This window comes from Gorilla gorilla, chromosome 6, assembly GCF_029281585.2.
Source record: "Gorilla gorilla gorilla isolate KB3781 chromosome 6, NHGRI_mGorGor1-v2.1_pri, whole genome shotgun sequence".
Lineage (NCBI taxonomy): Eukaryota > Metazoa > Chordata > Mammalia > Primates > Hominidae > Gorilla > Gorilla gorilla.
This window is the reverse complement of record NC_073230.2, coordinates 98,378,126-98,393,746: the sequence shown is the minus strand read 5'-3', so window position 1 is coordinate 98,393,746 and position 15,621 is coordinate 98,378,126. Positions and strand designations below refer to the sequence as shown.

At 39.8% G+C, this 15,621-nt stretch overlaps 1 protein-coding gene across 3 annotated transcripts in view; it reads left to right on the top strand.

Moving 5' to 3' along the window:
- Positions 1 to 935: 935 nt before the first annotated feature.
- CLDN12 (claudin 12) overlaps positions 936 to 15,621 on the top strand; it is a 59,927-nt gene continuing 45,241 nt past the window's right edge. Inside the window, exons 1-4 of one of the 3 annotated variants that reach the window (XM_004045714.5) lie at positions 967 to 1,122; positions 3,049 to 3,138; positions 9,536 to 9,578; positions 10,173 to 13,483. In XM_004045714.5, coding sequence (XP_004045762.1) covers positions 10,206 to 10,940 — 735 coding nt within the window. In that variant the 5' untranslated portion in view covers positions 967 to 1,122; positions 3,049 to 3,138; positions 9,536 to 9,578; positions 10,173 to 10,205 and the 3' untranslated portion in view covers positions 10,941 to 13,483. Of the gene's footprint in view, positions 1,123 to 3,048; positions 3,139 to 9,535; positions 9,579 to 10,172; positions 13,484 to 15,621 lie in introns of those variants that run through there. The other 2 variants (XM_004045713.5, XR_010134503.1) reach the window with 2 other exon arrangements.

The following is a 15,621-nucleotide window of genomic DNA, read 5'->3' as shown; positions in this document are numbered from 1 at the left end:
GAGACCTTGAGGCACAAAGGGGTTACCTTACTTGCCAAGGTTATACTTACTTGGGATGGGTGCCATCCTTTTGTATAAACTGTGATACTTTTTCTTCTTTTTATTTTGAAAAATTTCTAAGATACAGAGAATTTGAAAGAATAGTACAAGAAACACCCACAAACGTATTCTTCATGAATCCAACAATTATACACTTTGCCACACTTTATATCCATTTGTGTGTGTGTGTGTGTGTGTATGTGTGATCATTTCAAAGTAGTAGGCATCACAACACTTCAGCATCCTTTCTTTTTTTAAAAAATCAGATCATTGCTATTTAGGACTTTGGAATCTTTTAGTTTAATTCAGATATTCATTCACTAATGCAGGACTTCACATTGGAGAGAATCCAACAGAGAAAAGGACAGGACAGTAGAAATTGTGTGGGAGAGTAAAATTAGTTCAAATATCTAATAGCTAGCTATACTGTACTTTAGCTATATTAGGTCCCTCAATTTTCAAGACGACAGTATGATGTGGGTGATCTTATCCCCATTTTTCCAGATAACCTCCAGATGTAGAGAGATAACTTTCCCAGGGCCACCCAATCAATACACAGCAAAGCCCCATACAAATCTGGGCTGTTTGGTTCTAGACTTTGAGCTCTTTTTCTACTTTGTGCCTAGATAAACACTTTGAAGGGAAAAAAAAATCCAGATTTAAGAATTTTTGCTAACCTTCTTACGGGCAAGTCACCTTCAAGTCACCTGGGTATTTAGGTACCCAACTCAAAACTACTTTTAGTTTTGTTTCGTTTTGCCTTTTTTTTTTTTCTTTAACCGATAACCCAATTCTAGACGGAACATAAGGTGCAAGAGAAATCCGGGGAGGTGGAGGCAGAGAAAGGGAAGGGCAGGAGGTGGTCGCAGGATGTTGCCTGCGGCTGGCGGCCCAGTGGATTCTGGGAATTGTAGTCCCAGCCATCCAGGGCATTGCCGTTCAGGGCCACGGGAAAACCTGACTGCGCTCCCAGAAGCCTCCGGTGTACCTCGCTGGGAACGCACTTCCTGGGACGCTGAGAGGGAGACGCTCCAAGAGGCTCCTCAGTGTGGGCGAGTAAAATGCCCTGCGTGTGAGAAGCAGGTAGGTGTGGTCAAGATGTTCCGATTTCTGGGTCTTTTGCATAAGTAACTGAGGATTTTATGTAAAATAGCTAAATCCAGGGGAATCAGGAGCGTTGGAAAACGCTGACCACATCTGTGGATGTGAAAATTGAGTAGGTATTTGGTAAGGCTTTAAAAAATTATTTTGTACACAGGAGTATGGAAATGTCGAGGTGTGTTGCCGGAGCCGCCAAGGGCTGGGAGCTTTGCTGGCGCGGGTTTGTGGGGGAGCCCAAGCTGCTATTTTTGAATAACCAGCTGATGCTGGTTGCGTAATGATGACCTGCGTGCGGTTCAAAGCCACTCAGTGTTGCAGGGATGGGCTAGCTCTGAGAGCGTTAACAGTCACTGTTGCGGTCTCTCTCCATTGGCTCTAACTAGTAGGGCGTTTTTTTCCTTCTGCCAGGTCTGGGTCTACCACACACAGGGCTCTTCGAAAAGAGGGAGGAGGAGAGGAGGCGGAGGGGGGCGGAGGGGGATGCGGATTGCTCTGGAAGCTTGGTTTGCTTTCCTGTAAGTTCTGTGCACCTGGCCTTGTAAGGGGCCCATAGCCACGTTAGGGAAAGGTCAGGACAAGGATTCTATTGTGCGTTATTAATTGTAAAACGATTTCCTCTGACTTTGGAGTGAGCAATTATGATTGATACCAACCCAAGAAACACATTTGGGGCGGGGGAGGGGTTGGGGGGGACTTGACTGAAATCTCTGAGCAGCCAGTTGCAGAGAGCATTCTACGTAATGATCGTAATAGGGCTAGTGATGAATGCCTCAATCCAGGAAACTCTCAGGCGCACATAATAATGAGTTTCCATTCTCATCCTACCTGTTTGAGATAAATGGTATTTGAAGAGGAAGTGGCTAATGTTTAAAGTAGATATATAGAAGCATCTTTAAATATCAGGTTGAGCCATTGGTGGGACTATTTTTTTTTTAAGCATTCTGGTTGCAAATTTCAGGATGCAGAATTCAGACCAACTTTGTCTGGTCTTGTTGTCAGTGTCCTTTTTTAAAAATGTAAAAGAAAATTTACTTCCAAGACAACTGCACAGTCTTTCACCACCTTCCTTATACTTTCACCGTAGTCATGAAAATGATCTAAAACATTCATTAAATATCAATCATATATTCCCAAGACAGCAAAGTGTTTTTCATCCTCATTTCTCCTATATTCTCAAGTCACAAGATGAGTTAATTTTTTTCTTCTATTTCTACGTATTTTTCTATATTCTATATATTTCTCATATATAATGCATGAATTAAGGAATAAACAGCCTTTTTATTTTTTTTTTTAATTATTTGAGACAGATCATTGCTATGTCATCCAGGCTGGAGTGCAGTGGCATGATCATGACTCACTGTGTCCTCAAACTCCTGGGCTCAAGTGATCCTTCCATGTCAGCCTCCCAAGAAACTGGGACAACACGTGTGCACCATCACACCTGGCTAATTATTATTATTATTATTTTTTGAGCCAGAATCTCTCTCTGTCACCAACACTGGAGTGCAGTGGTGCAATCTCAGCTCACGGTAACCTCCACCTCCCAGGTTCAAGCGGTTCTTGTGCCTTAACCTCCCACGTGGCTGGGACTGTAGGCATGAGCCACCATGCCCAGCTAATTTTTGTATTTTTAGGAGAGATGGGGTTTTGCCATGTTGGCCAGGCTGGTGTTGAACTCAGGCTCAAGTGATCATCCCGCCTCAGCTTCCCAAAGTGTTGGGATTACAGGTGTAAGCCACTGCACCCCTGCTAAACTGCCTTTTTAAAAAACGTACTGTCTGCCCTTTTTAGTATAACATTTCATTGGTTTTAGGTGATTACTAATCATTTCTTCTAATCCATGGGAATTCAAGCAGGGTTTTTAGAGAAGTACTATGTTAATTTGGAGTATTTTTCCTATTTCTTTAGGCTCAGATTATTGCTACTCTGTATTCAGATCTTCATGTGTTTCTTCTAAGCTGAATAAAGCTGTTTTGGAACTGTCAGTTACCTCAAAGGGTAAGTACGTCCTTTAATTATATCTTATTTCCCTCCCTCCTGCTACCACGTCTGCCAACAATGACTCTTTTTTTTTTTCTCTTGTTCAACAAAATAGAGATATAGGACAGACCTCTCTTGTGAGCACAATGACTGATGACTTACAGTTTCTAAGAAAACCCAAATTATAGGTAGAAGGAACTCTCAATGTTACCATCAAGAATTAAGTTAGGGCTGGGCATGGTGGCTCAGCCCTGTAACCCTAGCGCTTTGAGAGGCTGAGGTGGAAGGATCCCTTGAGCCCAGGAGTTTGAGACCATCCTGGGCAACATAGCGAGATCCTGACTGTATGAGAAAATTTTAAAAAATTAGCCAGTTGTGGTGGTACATGCCTATAGTCCCAGCTACTCTGGAAGCTGAGGTGGGAGGATTGCTTGAGCCTGGGAGGTCGAGGCTGCAGTGAGCCATGATTGCACCACTGCACTCCAGCCTGGGTGAGAAAGCGAGACCCTGTCTCAAAAAAATAGAAGCTAGCTGCTGTTAGACATATGTACTCTCGTAACTCTCTTGTAACTATAACTCAGAATTGTGCCTGGAAAAAATAGTACAGGGTCTATTGGATCCATGACTTCCTAAAGCTCTTAGCCACTGTTCCTGCTCCAGCCTTCTTTAAATTCTATTCAAAACCACAGAAAATATATAATTTGAAAATATTTTTATTCGTAATTATGTCTTTAATAACATTTAATTGTGTACCAAATTTTATCTACTTTTCTGAGTCACGGTGGAACAGAGAGTCAAATGACAAATGTGAAGTGGTTATTTGAAATAGAGTCTCTATTTGATTTGGTCAGTATCTCCAAAGAGAATGTTCTGTCCTTCTTGTTATATGACTATAACCATCTGTGGTCATTTGCTGAGGGTCCAGAAGAAAAGTATGTTTCTAGTTGAAAAAAGTAAATAAGCCTGCTAATAATCATTACTGACTTACATTTCTGACCATATTCTGGTTTACAAAGGACTTTGCTATTCATGATTTTACTACTTTGTGGGACACTTTACAGATGAAAAATTGGAGGTTCAGAGGACATAAGTGACTTGTCCAGTTTGTAAATGATAGGTTATGAATGTTATTCAGGTCTTTGGTCTCCTGGGCAACAATACCAAGCAGCCTCCTAGATGGAAACAACAAACCACTTATGTGTACGTATGACCTAGCTCAAAGCTCTCATCCAGCTAGTACTCATGACTGCTTGACAGATTTGTTAAAGTGTTCTTAGCCTTGCACGTTTTCCACAGTCCCTAATTAGGGATTTTCACATGGCAAAAAGATGGGTTTTTTTCTCCATTAAAAAACTATATATTGTTTAGCTTTAATAAATATTAATTTGATATATTAACCACTCTTAAGAGAAGTATGTCTAATTCATGACATACCTGTTAAGTTGAAAACAGAAAAATCAGTACCGGAACAGTGGACTTTTTGTTTTTGAAATGGAGTCTCAGGGTTTCACCATATTGGCCAGGCTAGTCTCAAACTCCTGACCTCGTGATCCACCCACCTTGGCCTCCCAAAGTGCTGGGATTACAGGCATGAGCCACCGCGCCGCGCCGCGCCAGGAATAATTGACTTTCAAACCATTTGTTGAAGTTAGACAGTGTTGCTAAACCTAGATATATATTTCTAGAAGCATAGTCTGCATGTAGGTACCTAAGGATGGCCTTGTCTTTGCTAATCACAGGTTTTTGGGGTAAGAAAATGAATGTTGTTTTGTAAAATGGGAGTCTTTTGGCCAAAAAGGAGAAAGCAGGGGCACAGTCTAGAAGCAGTCTGGATGTATCAGAACACAGGGTGGTGTGAATTCTCTCAAATGAAGTGAATGGAACTGAGACTAAATTTCTGTCTGTATTCTGACCAGAGTTATACAGAACCTCCATTTGTTTGTTCATTCATTCAGCAAATAATTGAGTGCCTTTTATGTGCCAGTATAGGGAACAGTGAACAAAACAAAGGGATCTCTGTCCCTGGAATTCACAGTCTGATGGGAAAGAAAACTACACTGAACAAGGAGTTATAAGAATGATCACTGCTACAGAAGAAAAAGTGCAAAAGTGCTACCACAGCATATAACCAGGGACAGGGGGAGGTTTAGGACAAGCCTCCCTGAACACTAGAAGAATGAGTAAATATTAGCCAAGCAAAGAATAGGTTGGAATTAAGAAAGTTCTAGGAGAAAGACCATGAGGGAAGGCCCTTAACCAAATTAGAAAGTGGAAAATTTGGGAAGTCAAAAGAAACGTGGTATGGCTGCATAGACTGTAGTGTGTAGGGTGGGAGAGTGGCACATACGAAGGTTGAGAATTTGGTAGGAATCAGGTGGTGTAAGCTATGGGGAGGAGTTGAAACTTTAGAGATTTTATTCTGTGGGAAATGGGAACTTACTGAATGGTAAGAAATGGAATGGCGGTTGAGGTTTGCATTTGAAAAAAATTATTGTGGATTAAAACTAATTGACACAGCACAAGAGTAGAGGTCTTTTTACCCTTGCAAGTATGAACAAATCCTAATCGGGAAGTCAGCATTATCTTTGTTTTAAAACATCAACCATATTCTTTCCCCAAACTATCCTATAAAATTTTACTTCAGGCATGGTGGCTTACTTTTGTAATTCCAGCCCTTTGAAAGGTGGAGGTGGGGGGATTGTTTGAGCCCAAGAGTTCAAGACCAGCCTGGGCAACACAGCAAGACCCCATCTCTAGGAAAAACTTAAAAATTAGCCCGGCATGGTGGCATGCACCTGTAATCCCAGCTACTCAGGAGGCTGAGGCAGCAGGATTACTTGAGCCCAGGATCTCAGCTCACTGAAATCTAGTGAGCTGTGATCATGCCCTGCACTCCAGCTTGGGTGATAAAGTAATTTCTTTTAAGACAGGGTCTTACTCTATCTCTCTGGTGGGATATATGACTTATCAAATCATAGGCATTTGAAATTAAGAACAGGGCATACAAGGTGAAGTAGCCAAAAGAAGCTAGACATTAATTCCAGTATCAGGCCAAAATTTAGCTTAAGAATTAAGGTTAATAGTACTTCCTTTCTGAAAAAGTGCCGTGGTATCCTTGTTGACTCTGTATAGATAGGCCTTTGTCCATCCCTGAGATCTGAGCTAAGAATGCTTCATCAAAGGCAATTTCAGAGAACCAATATAATATTTGTATTGATTTGATGCAGAATATAATTAAAAGCACTTACTACTGAAATATATATTGTCCTACCTCTCTTCATTAATGTCGTTTGATAGTCTATAGGCTAAGAATTATAGGAATTTATTTATTTTTCTTAATAATTAATTTTTCTTTTTTTTGTAGAGATGGGGTCTCGCTATGTTGCCCAAGCTGGTCTCAAACTCCTGGGCTCAAGCTATCCTCCCACGGCAGCCTCCCCAAGTGCTGGGATTACAGGCATGAGCCACAGCACCTGGCCTGGAATTTATTAATAATAGAGTTATACATCCTGATCTTGTTTCTCACTCCATTTACATTTCAGGAATCAGTGTTACAGGGCAGTTTGATTGGAGAAATCTCAATTACATTGAAATTACAATTATTTCTACACTGCTTTTGTTTTTTGTTCCCGTTCGTTTGTTTGTTTTGAGACAGTCTCGTGCTCTGTCACCCAGACTGGAGTGCAGTGGTGTGATTTGGCTCACTGCAACCTCCACCTCCTGGGTTCAAGCGATTCTCCTGCCTCAGCCTCTTGAGTAGCTGGGATTACAGGCACGTGCCACCACGCCTGGCTAGTTTTTGTATTTTTAGTAGAGACGGGGTTTCACCATGTTGACCAGGCTGGTCTGAAACTCCTGACTTCAAGTGATCTACCAGCCTTGGCCTCCCAAAGTGCTGGGATTTCAGGCATGAGCCAATTGGCCCAGCCAGTATACTACTTCTGAAAGCAAGAAGGAATTGTGATTGCATTAGGACTTTGAGTGGGTTATCTGAAGACTTCTGAAGCTTGAAAGAAACAGAGGGAACCTTTTTCCTATGTCTTCACAACTTTAATCAAATCCTTATTCTCCTTCATTTCTCAGTCTTTAACTCCTGGCTGATAAATTTTTATGAACAGGTACCTTATTCACTTTGCTTAACACTTAACAATAATCACTTGTTATGTAGTAATTATACAGTTGATTCACCACCAGCACTTTGAGTTTACATAAAACAGCCATTTCTTTCCACAAGTCTCTATAAACACATTGGGAGCAAGGTCCAGTTATCAGTGGTCTTGGTGTCTTTCCAGGGCCTAACAGAGTGTTTTGCATATGCTAGACACTCAGCATGATGTAAGTACTTGCTGAATGAATGATTGCTTCTTAGTAATAGCTACTTCCTTGTACAGTTCTTCATTACCAGTGGCCCACCTTTGTGAGTTACTGGGGTCTTTGTACAGAGCCCAATACTCGTTTATTCAAATAATCCTAGAATCACTTGTGTGCCAGGCACACAAGTTGTATGGGGGAGATAGACAGATGAATAAGCAAAGACCACCAGAGAGCTGTATCCTAGAGGTTGGCATTTCTAGTAGCTTTTTCCAGTGCAAACATTCTCAAATCTGTACTAGTTTCCATTGCTGTACTGAGGTGTTTGGTTGCCACAATTAAGCAAGACAGCTTTTTCCCAATTTGCTTGAAAAAAATACTGTAATTAGTCTCTCCCTTTCATAAAATTTTATTAAGAAATTGCTACTTCTGATAATACTGACAGAAGGTAACATAATAAATACTAAACTAATACTAATGGAAAAACTTAGAACTAACCATGTTTAACTTGAGGGCTTTAAAAATGGTTACTTGTGCTTAAACTCTGATTTTTATATGTACATTTATATATGCTATATGTGTATATTTGAATATATGTATGTACACATAGGCATTTTTTTGGTTAGTAAAGTTATTCTGGCTGGGCGCAGTTGCTCATGACTATAATCCCAGCTTGTAATTTCAGCAGTTTTGGAGGCCAAGGCAGGAAGATTGCTTGAGGCCAGGAGTTCGAGACCAGCCTGGCCAACATGGTGAAACCATGTCTCTAAGAGAAAGAAAAGAAGAAAGGGAATAAGAATTGTGGGGGTGGAAGGAGGAGGGCTGGTTCACACCTGTAATCTCAGTACTTTGGGAGGCTGACGCTGGTGGATTGCTTAAGCCCAGGAGTTCGAGACCAGCCTAGGCAACATGAGAAAACCCCGTCTCTACAAAAAATACAAAAATTAGCTGAACATAGTGACATGTGCCTGTGGTCACAGCTACTCAGGAGGCTGAGGTGGGAGGATTGCTTGAGCCTGGAAGGTCAAGGCTGCAGTGAGCCATGATTGTGTCATTGCACTCTAGCCTGGGCAACAGAGTAAGACTTGTTTCAAAAAAAAAAAGAAAGAAAAAGAAAAAATTATTCCTATATTATATGACTAGATTAAATATACAAATAACATTGTTTTCTAAAGAACATTGTGCCCTCCCACTGGAATTCATGAGAGAATCACATTCTAAGCCAGCTTCCTAGCATTTTGGTCATAATTGTCTTTCTGATCCTGAAAGCTTGGAAACACAACTTCACCATCCCAGCAGATGTTTGATTCTGCAAAGGTTGATGGAACTGTATTCAGAAATAAAAATTATTCTCAACCTTGCCCCTTCATCATGCTCTGAACAAAAAAGTAAACCTTACTGAAGTAGTCTGCTCTATTGCCTCATAGTAGGCATTATAGAAGGCAGAGAAAATACATTTCAGTCCTGCTTTGAGAGTGAATATCAGACCCTTGAGGAAATTAAAGCTGAATAAGATGCAAGCTTTTTATAGTTTGTCATATACAGAAAAAGAACATGGCCTTTTAATTTGGAATGAAAGGCCTGGCGACTGTTTTTCTTATAATAGCATTAATAGAAATAGGTTGTCATTACTTGAAAAATGTTTGCATTCGTCTTATATGAACAGTAGTAGTAATAACCAACAAGTGCTGTAGATTTCCCTGAAAATCTACATCTTGAATCAACAAGGAAGTAACTGGGTCATCTTGAATCAACAAGGAAGTAATTAAGCAGAATAATTTCAGGGACCATTGTTCTCATCTTTTCATTTGACTGACTCATTGGAGATGAGCTCATTTACTTTTTATAATTTCCTAGTGTGCCTAGTACATAGGAATGAGATCAGTTTGTTTTTTCTTATTTAACATTCATTCAATGAATGTTCTTTGAACTGCTGTGATGTGCCAAGCACTGAGCTGGGTCACTGAATGCTAAGAAGTAGTTAACACTTGGCATAGCATTTGTTGTGTTCTAGACATGTTTTAAGCACTTGACATTATATTATCTCATTGAACCCATAGAGCAACCCTGCAAGGTTGGCACTGTTAATTTTTCCATTTCACAGATGAAGAAAACGAGGCACAGGGAAGTTCTGAATCTGGCCCAAGGTCAGTGAGCTAGTAAGTGAGGAGATGGGGATTAGAATTCAAGCAGCCTTGCTAAGAGTTGACTCTCAACCATTCCCCTGTCCTGTACTGCTTCTTTCCCTACACCTTTGCTTTTTATGAGCCACCTTCACCCCTGCTGCATGAGCATTTGAGGCTGAATTTGTGGTGTTTGTAGCTAACTGATGATTGATGAGTGGGCCCTTGCTGTGTGAGTGCCTGACACATACAGAGTGCTTGATGTATATGTGTTGAAAGAACGATTATTGACAAAAAGAAGATTGAAGGTGTGATTGTAAGAGACTTTAACATTATCTTGGTTGTTTTTTTAATTGTGAAGAAAAATACCGATGGCTAAAGATTTTAGTTGCTCTATGACCCAGTCAGTAATAACCAGATGTGTGTGCACCTGTGCTCTGAGGTCACACACACCTGCATGTATATACATTTGTACTGTACAGAGAGGAAACAAGGGAGAGACTTTCCCTCTTTGCATTGACATTTCATCATTAAATGTGTTGCCAGTTGGCACCAACCTTCCTGCTCTGTTCTGCTATTGTCCCCTCATGATTTGTCCTCTTGTGTGTCACCCCCTAGTCTGACTGACAGCACTCCACAAGCTTGCCTGCCATGGGCTGTCGGGATGTCCACGCAGCTACAGTCCTTTCCTTCCTGTGTGGAATCGCCTCAGTAGCAGGCCTCTTTGCAGGGACTCTGCTTCCCAACTGGAGAAAATTACGATTGATCACATTCAACAGAAACGAGAAGAATCTGACTGTTTACACAGGCCTGTGGGTGAAATGTGCCCGGTATGACGGGAGCAGTGACTGCCTGATGTACGACACTACTTGGTACTCATCAGTTGACCAGCTGGACCTGCGTGTCCTCCAGTTTGCCCTACCCCTCAGCATGCTGATCGCCATGGGTGCCCTGCTGCTCTGCCTGATTGGAATGTGCAACACTGCCTTCAGGTCCTCGGTGCCCAACATCAAACTGGCCAAGTGTCTGGTCAATAGTGCAGGTTGCCACTTGGTGGCTGGGCTGCTATTTTTCCTGGCAGGTACCGTGAGCCTCTCCCCATCTATCTGGGTCATCTTTTATAACATCCATCTGAACAAGAAGTTTGAGCCAGTCTTTTCATTTGACTATGCAGTGTATGTCACTATTGCTAGTGCTGGGGGCCTGTTTATGACTTCCCTTATACTGTTCATTTGGTATTGTACATGCAAATCTTTGCCTTCTCCTTTCTGGCAACCATTGTACTCCCATCCACCCAGTATGCATACTTACTCACAGCCCTATTCAGCACGCTCTCGCCTCTCTGCCATTGAAATTGACATTCCAGTAGTTTCACACACCACTTAATGGGGAAATAGTTAATTGTTAAAGAAAACTTCTTGTAGCCTCACATTCCCCTTGTGCAAAGAGCTCTTTTGGACCTACATACATTTTCCTTTGTTTTTGACCAATCAATGAAGCCAAATTTATATGTCCTAGTAGAATGAAGTGCTGCTAGTTTTTATGAGAAGTACATTATATTAAATGTGAATTTTTTAAATTTTGCTTCTTATACTGGAAGGAATTTTAGCCTTCATATTGATTTCTAATTAATTATTTAAGTGGAAGAGGCCTGCATCACAATTGAGGTAATTTAGAGCAACATGTTAAAGAATGATGGTTAGCAGAAGCTGTTGTATACAATCTTCATGAAAATTTCAGTGTGTATTTTTCTTTTTCTATAATACCTTTAACTGCAAAGAAAAGGCAGTTTCAAATATAAGAAATTTATTTCAGGTAAGGGTAATATTTTAATAGTAGTCAATAATCTAGCTTAAGGCTGTAACTCTTCTCTCGGGGCTAATTGTATGAATAGGTGTCAGTATGTTGAAGATTACTTTCTTTTGTGACTTTCTTCTACCTCATGCCAGTGTTTAAAAGTAAAATGTATTTTAATGGTGTTAGAATAAGACTACCATTCTAAATGTCACCTACTTATGAATAACATGTAATAATTTTTAACATTAATGATTCCATAAATTGTATTATTGGGGTTAGAATGTGCTTTATGACAGGTTAGTGTTTCCTCTGAGGCAGAAAACTCTTTTTTGGAGATATCTTCCATCAAGCAGTACTCGTGCCCATATACAATCTCTTAGTGGCTAAGAGAAATAAATAAAAGGGCCATAATGGTTTGTTCTCTTTCAGACATAATTTAGTAGGGGACAAGAAGTCTGTTCTTCAGTGAGTACACTAGAGATTTACTCTGGTGACTGCCTTTTGAATTATGGGTGAAGTAAGGTATGGCTTTACCATAACCTTGATTCATTCACCCTTGATTCATTTCTCGCCCCCGTCACTGATTATTTCCTTGAGCATATATCTCTGCCTAACACTTTAGTAGGTGCTATAGAGGATACATGAAAAGTATGAGATCTGGTCCCATCCAGTAAGACATTTTAACAGAGAAGATCAAAATGTTACCTGGCAGTTGGGGAATAATCTGACTTCGTTGGCAGTTGGCCTTAACTTCTTAATCATTGATCCAGGAATATTTCAACCAGAGACACAACTTTCTGGCAGACAGACAAATTGTACAACACCAACAATATCCTGGACCTTGAAATTCTGTTTACTTCAGTCCATTGTATCCTTTAAGGCACCTGTGCTAGCCTAGATTTTGTAATAACACTGATTTATGAGAATGGACAAAAGTGGTAGGGAAATTGTTCCCTCTCCACTTCTGAAAGTATGATGATGTATTAAGGATGGAGGAGTTATTAAAAATGTCTCTTCTGATGAGGTAACAATTAGATGAAACCATGTTAAAACTGAGATGAACACTTAGAAATTCAGGGATATTGGGTCTTTAGCCTTATGAATTTGAGCTGCTTATTTAATTGGTGTAATTTACTACATATTAGTACTATATTCATAAGGATTTTTTATTAACCATTACAGATTTTACAAACAGCTAGTTATATGGTAAACAGATTATTATGCCTTTTTGCAATTCTGAATATGATTCTAGTATTTGTGTAGATGTATTTGGTACTTTTTCCCCTAATTCCAACACTAGTTTATATATATAGCGAATAAATCTAGTTGTATAAATTTTTAAATGCCGACAGTAGAAAGCACACAATGTTATGATTTTTTTAATTACTGGCTTCTGATTTCTTTCACTTCTGATCCTTTTCCTTTTTCTCAGATGTAGCTGAGTCTTGATCATTTTAAGACAACGATGGGTAGAATTTTGAGATTAATGTTAATTTTCCCTTCTTGTTAATTTCAGTCCCCTCTCACTATGCTTTTGTCCAGAAGGATCAAGAATTCTACCATCCCTTGGGTCTTTGTGTATAAACAATGTTAAATAAAGGTAGACTCAGTCTTTAAGATATTAGACAGTTTTTTTAGTCCATGGGATTGTAAATATAAACATTAACTTTCCTATAAGAATCTTTTGGCTTTGTAATCTATAGCCTCAAATTGGTATTTATTATGGATTCACTAGACAAACAGCTGTTTCCTTATGGTCTTTTTTCTTTAGTGTTTCTGATTTGCTATCAGTAGCTATTTTTAAAGCCGTCAAAGGAAAATAATTATTTACAGTTTTTGAAGTCACTTTTGAGCCCTCATCAAGCTCTCATTGTGATGGGAGGGATACCTTTTTGTTGTTAAAAGCCTATTATTGTTAAAGGCCTTTTATGGAAACCAACTTGGAAAACAACCTTAAATGTGGATGTATCAGATTTGGTTTATCCAGCCATGGGAGAGAAAACAAACCTAAGTTTACTTTACTTGTACATATACACTACAATGGATAGTATATTTGCTGTAAACTACAATGTAAAACCTCAATAAAAGTGCACTGTACTTCTTAATGTTTATTAAAAGATGTATTTTTACAAGTTTCTGCTTCTGTTTTTTTCCTCAGTGTTTTAAAGTGAAATATTTTGAGAAATGTTTCTCAGATATATGTAAATTGAAAAAGACAGTTCCATTTAAAACTCTAAAACGTGTGAACTGGAAGGCTGGGTGCAGTGGCTCATGCCTGTAATCCCAGCACTTTGGGAGGCCAAGGCAGGCGGATCACTTGAGGTCAGGCCCTTGAGATCATCCTGGCCAACGTGGTGAAACCCTGTCTCTACTAAAAATACAAAAAATTAGCCAGGCATGGTGGTGTGCGCCTGTAATCCCAGCTACTCGAGTGGCTGAGGCACGAGAATTGCTTGAACATGGGAGGTGAAGGTTGCAGTGAGCTGAGATCATGCCACTGCATTCCAGCCTGGGTGACAGAGACTTTGTCTCAGAAAAAGGAACTAGAAAGGAATTGGAAAACATGGAACTTTTATTCCACAAGTGCCAAGATGCTTTATCCATTTCTAAGAGTAGTCCAAGTAGTCCTGTGGTCCTAACAGTTCACTGGGCTTTTTTTTTTCTCCTTTTCTTTTTTTTTTTTAAACAGTCTGCAAAGAGACAAGTTGTGGGCCGGATTTGCCTCATCAATGGAGTTTTCTCAGCCTGTGATCTTAGAGACTGGGAGTTCAGTTCTCAAACAGTTAAGTAGAGGGAACTTTCCATACTCTTCAAAGCTCGAGGTTACCAGAAGTGGTCCTGACAGGCATGTCACCTCAACATTTCTGAAACCTGTGATGAACGTATAGTTTTGGATTACACCTGTGTTGGGGCAGTTCTTACATACACTTCTCACTGAAACCTGTGGCTCTGATAGGTTAGATAGCTGAGCCATATGTTGCACTGGAAATCAGAAGCTACTTCAAACTGGGTTACACTAACGAACAACAGTCCGTTCTGGGCTGTTGTGCAGGTTCACTGAGGGTGAATAAATGGTAGAGAAACCATTCAGGCTAACCAGGTTCACAAGAGACTGGTTTACCAACCAGAAGTGAGAAATACATATTACTTAGAACCATCAGACACAACCAGTTTTATCCAAGGCCCAGCACATCTTATTCTGCCAAAAAGTGAGGAAACGCTCAAAGAATCATGGGAGCTTATCAAATTTCACAGGCGCCAGATTGAAGGTGCTCCCATTGGCCAAATCTGGGACAATTTGAACATCAAAATAAATGATAGTAATGGGTTATAACTCATTGAATAAAATACAAATCCATATGTCCATGCTGATATAAATAGGGGAAGAAAGAAAAGCTCTTTCTTATAGTAAAATACCAAATAAAAAGTAGAGAAAAAAATGAGAAAAACATCAATGGGGTTAAAACTAGTTGAATTTTTTATGAGAGGCAGGATATTTGCTTAGTCTCAAAGTACAAAATGGCTTATTAATTTCAGAGAGGAAAATAACTTTATAGTGGATAAACTTGGCAACCTTAGCTAAGTGATCAAGTTTGTCGCCAATAATAAGAAAAAGCAACATCATGCACTTTCTGATACGATGCAAGGAGAAGGCCACAATATTTCTGAGGTATTGCCTGAGTCTAATCTTGAAACATGCAGCTCATTGGTCCCATTTTTGCTTTTTGTTTCCTTCTCTATCCTGATCTCATATCTCTTCATTTTTATAAAAATGCATAAAAATGTAGTCCTATATCCAAAATATTTTATAAAATAAAGTCTTTTAGGAGAGATTTTAAAAGAATTTGTGTCAGATCTTCTGTCCTGAAAAACTAAAAAGTCCCTGCAGAAGAGCTGTAAATCAAAGTCACAGAAACACAGGACTGGATGGTAACTTAATTAGCTGTTCCATTTCTGTTGGTTAGCAGTGTCTTCAATCTGAAAGTGTACTCACGTTACCCCACACATATAGAGGACCCTTTCCAGGAGAGGTTCATTCCCCCTGTACCTGCTGGGTGGCTCATTACCCTCCAGCCCAGCCAGCTTCTATGTCAGTGCCATAGCATGCAAGAGAGCCCTTTGAACCTCACTGCAGGACTGTAGGACTTGGGGAGAAAAAGCACATCTATATCCTGCCTAGTGTTCATATCCAAGTCTGCTATTAAAGGGAGATTTGGGTTGGTTTGTTGTATTTTGTTTCAAAATATGCCAACTTTTCAGGCTGTTCTAT